The following is a 10,385-nucleotide window of genomic DNA, read 5'->3' on the forward strand; positions in this document are numbered from 1 at the left end:
TTTTTTTTGTCCTATCGATTTGCAGACAACAGTATCTACCAAAGAAAAAAAAAAAGGATCGTTGCCGACGACGGTGATGCTCCAAGCACACTGGCCGGAGAAGGGGCTGATTGGAGGAGTAGTACCATGGAGCAGCGGTATTGGAAAGGTTTTGTAAGACCTCGCCACATGAATGGATCAGATTTTTTATGTTTCATCTAACGGTTAAAATCACGCTAGTATACCTTATTCCTAGGTACTACGCTAGCATACCTATCATTTTCCCATAGTATAATGACCCTACTAAAATATGCCTGTGACCATGAACATAAATGATAAACCCTTGCTAAAATTCCTCCAGATGGGCATAAATTTCTTTCAAGTTTCAATAATAGTGTTTATTTGCAATGATTAAATTCACGTCCTTTTAAACTAACATAGGCTTTAACTACTCATGCCTAGTGACAACACAGGAGACTAAAGCTATTTTTACTCCTCTAAATCTCTATACAACTTGTTATAATAAATTGTCCCCAATTTCTAACAATGATAGGGCGAGCCTGTGGCACAACGGGTAAGTTGCACTATTGCAACATGTTGGTCACAGGTTCAAAACTTGGAAACAGCCTCTTCTAGCAGAGGGTAAGGCTGCGTGCACTTACCTCTCCCAGACCCTATGGTAGCGGGGGCCTCGTGTACTGGGTAGTTTCTGACAATGATAAACACCTTAAGCAAAAAAGGAGCATGGTCATAATAGGGTCCGGTTTGTGGACATGCACGAAACCTTCCACCTATTTTATATACACAAAATAGGATGGCAAGTTGTGTTGTGTAAACATACTCATTGAGCTTTGGTTTTCTCATTGATGCATCTTTGTGATAATGTCTACTTGAAATAGGATGGCAAGTTGTGCTGGGTAAACAAACTCTTTTAGCTTTGGTTTTCTCATTGATGCATCTTTGCAATACTGTCTACTTGCTAAATAACCATTTGCAGTTTAGGAAGGATATGTTATGAGATTTAAGTATCACTTGAACATTCTTGATCATGGCATGACCTTAAGTTACATGTAAACATCTTGCATGGAATGCCATACTACCCGCCGCCCTCCCTCCCCCCACCACACCCACCCCCCCCCCCCAAAAAAAAAAAAAAAAAAAAAAAGAAATCTTGTGTGAAAATTTCTGAACTGCATGCATGCTGATGTGGACATGTGGTGGATTTACTTCCCACAGTTCCTATTCTTTGGTATACTTTGATTGGATCCAATACTAGCTGTTAGGATTTATACTTTTAATGTGTGTGAAGATATCGGAAATACATGACTGTCATTCTTAGACTCTTCTGTACTCTATGGCCTGGAACATTTCTAAATGTTACTACTTTCTGTTATCCTCTTTTCTCATATCATCTTCTTTGATATTTTAGGGCGAATTTAACTCTGGTAAATCTACTTTTATTAATGCGCTCCTTGGACGAAGGTATCTAAAAGAAGGAGTTGTTCCTACAACTAATGAGATCACTTTGTTACGCTATTCTGAGTTGGACTCTCATGGGCAAGAACATTGTGAAAGGCAGCCAGATGGACTGTTCGTATGCTCCCTGCCTGCTAAAATTCTTAAAGAAGTAAGCCCACTTTCGCATTCCAAATACAATAATTGTGAAATGTTCATTTATTTATTTGTCTGTGCAAAACTTGGATGACTACGTAGCCACTATAATTTTATGCAAGAGCTTACAGTATGCCCTTTCTAATGTAGTAATGTCGTTCTGTTATTTTATCTCTTATTTTGTGCCCCTAGAGGACATGGTTGGGAATACGTTGTCTTCATTTTCTTGCTGCATACTAGATTCGTGCAAAGTTCCATGCCTTACTTGTTGCATTTAATGATCTAAAACTTCATATTAAATTTTTCCTGTGTTGATGACTTTGCTTGATAGGGTTAACCTTTTGTAATCTCTTTGTGAAGCAGATGAACCTTGTTGATACACCAGGAACTAATGTGATTCTCCAAAGGCAACAACGCCTTACTGAAGAATTTGTGCCACGTGCCGATTTGATTCTTTTTGTCATTTCTGCTGATCGGCCATTAACTGAAAGCGAGGTAAGAATCATTTGACGAGTTGCACTTTTCAGGTGGCATTGGCAAGGTTCTCTACAACTGTGGTACGCAGTTTGTTAAAGTGCTAGAAAGCAGTAGTTTCATGTGTTGTGATATTTGAAGCACTCATCCCTGTCCATTGTGGCCAGAAGTTAGCTAAATTTTTAATCACACAATAGGGCTTCTCATGGCCTGGTAACCGAAATGCTTGTTGTTGACTGTGATTAAGGATGAGAGTGACAAAATAGTTTCATTCTTGTACGTCAGATGTTTTATCTAAATTATTGCTTTCCTATGCATTCTTATTTGCGCTATTTCACGGTCGCTTTGATTCATCTTTGTCTTAATGTAAAAGAGTATTTTGTGATTGCTTTTGACTATTGTTTACTTGGTATCAAGTTGTGTTCAGTCTCTGGTCCTTTGCGCTGGTTCTTTGTACATTGCAACCCTTTATTCATACTCAATTTAGGGTTTTTTGTTAGGGGAGTAGTAGTAAACCTAATTCTACTCATTTTGAGGGTTTTTGTCTGTTAGGAACTTGGTAGGGGTTGCTGCTCTCTTGTTCCTGATCCTAGAGATTCTTGATTTTAGGTCCTCCATGAGATGAACCAAGCAACATCTTTTTTCAGTTTTGTGTGTGTGCACAAAGCTTCATCTCCAACCTTCTTGCCTGACTGTTTCCCTGCTGTCCTAAATTATCTGGCGGCAGCACAGAGGTCTCTTTATTTCTCCCTCTCTCCCCCTTCCCTCCATGGCCTTTTCTTATTCATCTTCCCCTATAGCTTTCTAGTTTCTTTCTTTGTGGATGCTCTTCTATTCTTTCTCAGGCTTTTTAAGCTGGAGACAGATCATGCTATTGTGTTTCAAAGTATAGAAATCTTTCTTCCCCTTTGTCTCTTCAAGATACTAATTTAATTGTCATGCATTGCACTTATCAGGTTGCTTTTCTTCGTTATATTCAGCAGTGGAAGAAAAAAGTTGTTTTTGTATTGAATAAATCTGATATCTATCAGACTACCAGTGAGGTAGGGGTTTTGCAGCACTTCTCTCTCTCTCTCTCTCTCCCCTGAGGATGTACACTTTCAGAAACTTAAAAAAAAGTCAAATGGGTTTGTCCAGGCCCTTCAGAGGTTTGACCCCATTTCTTTTTAAATCTAGCAAGGTTTAACAATGCATATTCCCAGCACTGGGACCATGATCTGGAAGGATTTTGTTCTTTATGGAGTCATTTCTTTGATTTGTTGCTTCCTATAAAATTGCTATGTTTTGCTCATCCTTTCTCTGTGATTGGGTGTCAGTTTGAGGAAGCCATTGCATTCATTAAGGGTAATGCTCAGAAGCTGTTGAATACAGAACATGTGACATTATATCCTGTATCTGCCCGGGCTGCACTTGAAGCAAAACTTTCTGGTCCTTCAGATGTTGAAAAGGAATCTGATTGGAGAACCAATAGTTTCTATGAACTCGAAAAGTTCTTGTTTAGCTTTTTAGATGGTTCAACAAATAACGGGATGGAAAGAATGAAGCTTAAGCTTGAAACACCAATTAGCATTGCAGACCGACTACTATCTACTTGTGATGAACTTGCCAGACAAAGCTGTGAATCTGCCAATCAGGATTTAGTCTCAGTAAATAAAATCATTACTGGAGTTCAAGTTTATGCAATGAAGCTGGAAAGTGAGAGTCTTTCTTGGAGGAGACAGACTTTATCACTGGTATGTTAGTACTGAAGTCAAATTGATAGTTGTAAAACTATGTTATTGTTAGATTCTTTACATCAGTGCCTCTTCCATTGTAAGTTTGTAACTCCAAGGTCCTTTGTGAAAAATGAGTTATGTTAATTCACCTGTATTCACCTGTATCTAATGTGCAGGTTGATAATGCAAAAGCCCGTGTTCTGAAGCTTATAGAATCTACTCTTCAATTATCAAATCTTGATCTTGTTGCCTCCTACATTTTCAAAGGAGAGAAAATTGCTTCACTGCCCGCAACCTGGAGTATTCAAGACGAAATCATTAGCCCTGCACTCTTTGATGCAAAGGTAAGTTCTTGATCCTAAGCTAACTAGAATTCGAGAAATTAATCTCCAAGAAGTACCGATGCTTCTGCGTGTTATTTGGCGTTTTTATAGTCATGGTATTTTGTATTGAAAAGCCTGATTTAACAACTCATCGGTCATAGATATAAGTGGCTCTCTCACTTTCCTCCAAATGGCATGATCATCCTCTCAAGATATCAATAGCCATTTATGAGGGTAGAGACTTTGTTAAAGTCCTTAGCTTTTAGATAACCTTCAGATTTATGTTCCAAACCTCGTCCTGCTCCACCAAATGATGGCTACCCCTTCCTTCCATCCAGCCCAAATAAGGCGTATTGAATTTGCTCAATCAGATGACTTAACAAGAGTCATTTTTCCTCCTCTTAACTGGTATATGCAAAGTGTGCCTGAGGTATTTTGTTTCTGTATTATCTTAAGGTCCTTGGTACTTGTGTTCCATATTGGTTGTTTTATTAATGTAGGTAATTCAGCTTTCTTGTGATCTCATGGTAAACTATCTGCCTGCAGTGAAACCAAATAACATGCCGGTGCCTTCTTTTTTTCAGTAAATATGTCATGGTGCCTTCTATGGGCCTTGAAATTTAAGAGTTTTTGCACACTCATGGGAATTGATTATGCCTTTACTGGTCAAATCTATGAGGGAAAAGCACTGAGGGGTGCCTGGTTTTGGTGCCCAAAAGTTTAAATTTTTACTCTAAGCTGCCTTCTTTTTGAATTTGAATGTCCTTTCCTAAGTACCTAACCTCTATGAAGGATCTATTAAAATCTCACAATCTCTATGCAGGAAAAGTCAGAATTACCCTCACCTAATTCTCTAGTGCTAATCTAGGAAACTGTCTAAGAAATTCTTTTGGGAACAGTTAACATACTTTTTTGCCATAGAAATCCATGATGCATTTTCTTCTTTTACTACAAAATTTTATCTGTATTAGTGACATTTGTGAGGGTTCCTTGACGAAGGCTAAGTGTACATATATTGAAAAATGAAAAAACACCTCTGAGAGTCATTTTTCATCTTCAAAGTAGTGTAGGAAAAATCCTCGGAATCATGTAGCTGTTGGTTATTAACTGGGTAGTATAAAAGTTGTTATAAACCTAGAATGCGTTCTCTCTCAGTACAATCTAGTACTTATCCCATTGTTCTGGTTCTTAGGGCATGACAAGCTGATCAGGATCTGTTTGCTGTTTTTTATGCTTTCAGTTTGCATACTTTTATTAACATGTTGTTACCTTGATTGATCATGTATTCTGAATGAGGCCTTGCAAATTCTCTGACACGATACTTCTCCCCCCCACCCCCCCCCCCAAAAAAAAAAAAAAATGGTTTGGCTTATAGAAACTACTTGGAGAATATTTGGTGTGGTTGCAATCAAATAATATTCATGAAGGGAGGCTCTACGGGGAATATTTTGAGAAAAGATGGCCTTCATTCGTCTCCCCACACAACCAGGTATCGGAAACTCACAAATTGCTGAAGAAAGGTGAGGAGCTCAGCCTAAAAGTGGTAGAGGACTTCAGTGCTAGTGCTGCTGCAAAACTTTTTGAGCAAGAAATCCGTGAAGTGGTAAGTCTCAGATTCATATACGAAGGCATAAATATTTTGACAAATCTTTCTACCAGTGAGTGATAAACTGGTCAACTTAATGGTCAAATTTCATGTTTCTTTCAATTTTGAGGTTTTGGGAACTTTTGGAGGACTTGGTGCAGCTGGTTTATCTGCTTCCCTTCTAACATCAGTGCTACCAACCACATTGGAAGATCTTCTGGCTCTAGGCCTTTGTTCTGCTGGCGGGTAACGAGCCTTTCTTCTTTTGGTTTTTCATTGGATCTTTTCATTTTTCTCTTTTTCGTTTAAAGTTCAGAATATCTTTTAACTATTGAATGTCTTCAAGTTTGACCATCTAATTCATTTTCACCCTTCTCTAAACTTGCTGCACTGTTCAGTTGGGTGTTAGCAAGGCTAATATAGTTAGTCCTATAATCCACCGTCAATTCTATTATAAAAGCGTTCATGCTATAATCCCTGGTAGCCCAAACAGGTCAAGGTTCAAGTCTCAACTCTGAAGTGTCGGGTGGATTGTATGCCTCATCCTTCTATTGCAACCTTTATGCCTCGAGCCAAAGATGTGCATCTCACGGGCATGTCAGCCCTTTTTCAAAAAGAGAGTTAATAAAAATGTAAAAGGTCTTTTCACCACTTGACTTTAAAGTCCTACTAACATGAGTATAAATTCAACCCTTGTATGCCCAATAAACAGTGAATGGAGTTTTTCCTCACTGGACAAAACAAACCCTCATTTTCCTATGCTATAATTGACTGTTCAATATACAGTTGCCCTTGCAATTATATTTTATGCTCTTTTATATCTACTACGAGAAGTCCACTGATGGGGCTTATGCTAACCTTAGGAGCAGGGAACGTCTACTGAAGTCTTGAGGGCTTTCACCAATTCTTTAGCTTTGGGTAGCTGGCCCTTTTGTCTATGTATACAAGTTTAATTAGAAGTAATAAGTACCATTATTGCCATGTACAGAAGCTATGATGGGGGTGTTTATTGTAAAAGAGGGTGGTAATGGGATAGTGCCAATGATTTGTTCTGTAGTTTTCAAAATTGGACTGGAGCAGAGCCGAAAAGAGACGAGTTCTTGTTCAACCCTGTCTTGACTGTGAGACCATGGTTCTGAAAAAAGAACAAAAAAAAAAAAAAAAAAGAGGAAATACATGCACATGCATAACTATTAATAATTTTTTTCTTTTTCTCTATTGATAAGTCATGCAGGACTACAATTGATATTCTCATGAAATTTCTCTTTTAGCTGGTTTTCCTGCATGGAATGAAACCAAATGCACTTGGAAATGAAGTGAAACAGGGACAAAATGAAAATACACCTGACAAGAAAATATTCAATGCATCCCATGCTAGTAAATTGTGAGTTGCTTGGGGGCCTATGCCCTATGCACCATATTGGGAATTCATGTGTACTGGGAATTTCACGACGAGGCAAGTGCCATAGATCGGTTACAATTAAAATCTCACTGATAGGATAATGTAGGACTAGATTTGATAAGTCAAACTAGACCCAAACTGCATGAAATTTTAGACCCAAGAACAACCAATAATCATCCAATATTAAACAGCAACAACAGTCCAGAAGTAATCAGTCAACAGTCATTGAAAACCAGAATTTTCAAACCCAGAATCTGGAATTTCTGAAAACAGAGATTATACCAGCAAGTAGACTAAGCAGCAGCAGGTATAGATTACTGAATAAGGCACAATCAGAAACAAGACACCACAGGAACAAATAAACCAAACCAGAACTCAATTCTGGACAGCGGGTTCTGAAACCTTGCAGTCGATCCCAACAACTTCAGGAAATTCTATAGCAGAATATTAAGGAGTATATAATCAACTCAAATTAGTAATTAGAAGGTCCAGTCCATCGGAGAATAAAGGCAGCAATCAACATCAACATTCAACACAGATTAGACGGCAATTCTGGGCAGAAAACTTCAATCGGCCAGAATAGGAATAATTACAACAACTAACAGATCCATGGTCAGAATACTCTATAAATGGGATCGAGTCTTCCACACAGCCAGGGTAACACTCGACCAGAAGCTTAAAGCCATAAGATGGCTGGATGATTAGAACAGTACTGGTCGGTGGAAGAGAAACAGAGATTCTGAACCCAGAATAATTCTGCAGAAAGTTTAGATTACTTACTTGGGAAATTAAAGAAGATATCCACAATAAGAGAAACCAGAAATAATAAAAATCCACTCGGACTTCTCGCCGCAGTGTCAACTGGATCAAACACCGGCCCCTTGTTTTGTGATCAGACACAGAAAATCAAGTAGATGCATGGCAGCGACCAGCAGCAAGTTCTTGTTTTTCAAAATCAAATCGTTTTTGGCTTAGGAGCCTCCTCTTCTTTTGTATAATAATGATGGGGGTTACATAAAATAGAAACTAACTTTAATTTCCAAAAACTGAAATAGAAACTTACAAAATAGAAGATCCTCTAGTTACTAAAATTGGAAATAGAAACTAGGAATTAAAAGTACTGAAATTAGAAACTAAATAAACTGGATTTAGAAACTAAATAACCCCGTCAATGCCCAATTAAAAAGGAAACTAATGAAAAAAGGAAACTAACTAGTAATTCCGTACTTAATCTTAGAGCCTCTCTTTTAAACCCATAAAAGTGGCCCAATACACTCTGAACCACATAGACTGAAGGCCCAACACATATACAACCCAACCCTAGGCTTTTTCCTAATAAAACAAAGCCTATTTTGGTTATTAACCTGCATCATAGGAAGCATATTGACTTGAATTGCAACTCTCTTATTTTTCTGCGGTTGTTTTATCATTTTATTTATCTCCTTATTCTTTGTTGTGCTGCTGATTTAAAAAAATGGTTGTCATGAATATCACGAGATTTTTTTTTTTTGGAGATGTAGGATTACAAGAATACCATCAAGTGATCAGAATTTGTTTTCTATGCTAGTGTACTGCTCAGCTGTTGTATAAGAAGTTAGAACTGGACATGTGACTGGCCAATCTTTAAAATATCAAGGTCTAAACATGTACAGTTTACTCATTGCAACGGTAAGGTTGTTCCGTGGCAACCTAGTGGTTGCGGGTTCCAGTCGGGAAACCCTCTTTGCAAAGTGGGAGTAAGGTTGCATACATTATGACCCTCCCTAGACGGCTAGACCCTACAATGACAGGAGCCTTGTGCACTGGGTATGCCCTTTTCTGGAGTAAAGATGTAGAGCAGCACTACTAATTGTATCTCCGACGATAAATGGATGCTGAACCTGACTTGGGAAAGCATTAAAACAGGGTGAAAACTGATTTGGTTGGCTACCCATGAAAAAAAATTGGTGGATGGGCACAGATATTGTGCCATGTGGAAGAGTGATTTGGAAATTCTGACCTTTGGATATCTAGGGAAATCCTCAAATTCAATCATTCACCCATTTTCTTTTGTATCTGTCCATGCACCCCTTGTGTCCCATGCATATTGGTAGTCCTGAATTTTTTCATGCTTTGTTTTGCTATGTGGACATCTGTGATTGGATTGAAACTTGACATGTGAGTAGGAGACATTTGGTCTACCTGTCCATGGAATTTCAATACCATGATCTGCCATAGACGCCTACTCCCTAAAAAACTGCAGCATTATATTCTTTTTGTTTAAAGATAAGTATATTAGTATAATTTAATTATTGTAGGCCAATAAAGCAACCTGCACATCCAGATGCTATACAATTGCTCACAATCCACCAGGATCCTTGTACAAAATATAATTTCATGTTATTCTTTAATGTAAAATAGACTAAACAGAGTTTCCATCTAGTTTTGGTCAATGTCATTGTTAGGGATCTGATTTAACCTCTCTGTTTATTAGTTTGATAGCAATTTCAAATTTCCCTGCCCGTCGAAAGGCAATGGTTGACAAGGTGAAAAGGACAGCAGATGCCTTGGCACATGAACTCGAAGAAGCTATGCAGAAGGATTTGTTGCAGACTGTTGAGAATTTGGAAAGCTTGGTCAAATTCATCAGTAAGCCTTACCAGGATGAGGCACAACATAGGCTAAACAAATTTGTGCAGATTCAAGGGGAACTAACAAGCGTTGAGAAAAAAATGAAATCATTACGGATCGAAATCCAAAACCTTCGTGTATCTTGAGATCATTTTGTTTCAGCATTGCACAAGCATGCAAATGTCGCAGTGTCAGCTCCCTTTTTATCATGTGTTTGGACTTCCATATTTGGCTATGGATGCTAAATGGAGGCAAGCAGTTTCAATGGCATCTCTATTTAATAAAGCATGTGTAATGTGTATATGATGTATCAAATGGAGGTGTCAAGTTTTGTTTGGATGTTATTTTTTAACTGTGACAACATACTTAGCAACTGGCTATGTGTTAAGATCTATTTTTTGTAAATGTATTTGATATATAATGGAAAGCACCAAGTTCTGTTCCAATATTTTATGCTGTCCTACTCTACAAACATTTTCAAGAATCCAATTGGTTTGCATAGTTGACTTGTATCCCTTCTTTTGTCTATACTGCATGATAGTATCAATGCTGGTTTAATTAATCTGATTGATGTTTTTAAAGTCTAATCTTCAAATTGCTTCAAAGTTCTTTTCTTGAAGCAAGTTGGTGCCTCATAATTATGCCTTCCTATCGTATGTCCTTAAAATGACTACAGTTTTTTTTTT

The 10,385-nt window shown here is 37.9% G+C and overlaps 1 protein-coding gene across 3 annotated transcripts in view; it reads left to right on the forward strand.

Moving 5' to 3' along the window:
* The window catches only part of LOC122091464 (probable transmembrane GTPase FZO-like, chloroplastic), a 13,812-nt gene extending 3,665 nt beyond the window's left edge, over positions 1-10,147 (forward strand). For 2 of the 3 annotated variants that reach the window (XM_042661432.1, XM_042661434.1), the window contains exons 4-11: positions 1,409-1,606; positions 1,954-2,085; positions 3,021-3,107; positions 3,381-3,797; positions 3,956-4,123; positions 5,478-5,705; positions 5,818-5,933; positions 9,563-10,147. In XM_042661432.1, the coding sequence (XP_042517366.1) occupies positions 1,409-1,606; positions 1,954-2,085; positions 3,021-3,107; positions 3,381-3,797; positions 3,956-4,123; positions 5,478-5,705; positions 5,818-5,933; positions 9,563-9,845 (1,629 nt within the window). In that variant the 3' untranslated portion in view covers positions 9,846-10,147. The remainder of the gene's footprint in view (positions 1-1,408; positions 1,607-1,953; positions 2,086-3,020; positions 3,108-3,380; positions 3,798-3,955; positions 4,124-5,477; positions 5,706-5,817; positions 5,934-9,562) is intronic. The other variant, XM_042661433.1, reaches the window with a different exon arrangement.
* Positions 10,148-10,385: the final 238 nt, after the last annotated feature.

The sequence above is a fragment of the Macadamia integrifolia genome, chromosome 10, assembly GCF_013358625.1.
Source record: "Macadamia integrifolia cultivar HAES 741 chromosome 10, SCU_Mint_v3, whole genome shotgun sequence".
Classification (NCBI taxonomy): domain Eukaryota; kingdom Viridiplantae; phylum Streptophyta; class Magnoliopsida; order Proteales; family Proteaceae; genus Macadamia; species Macadamia integrifolia.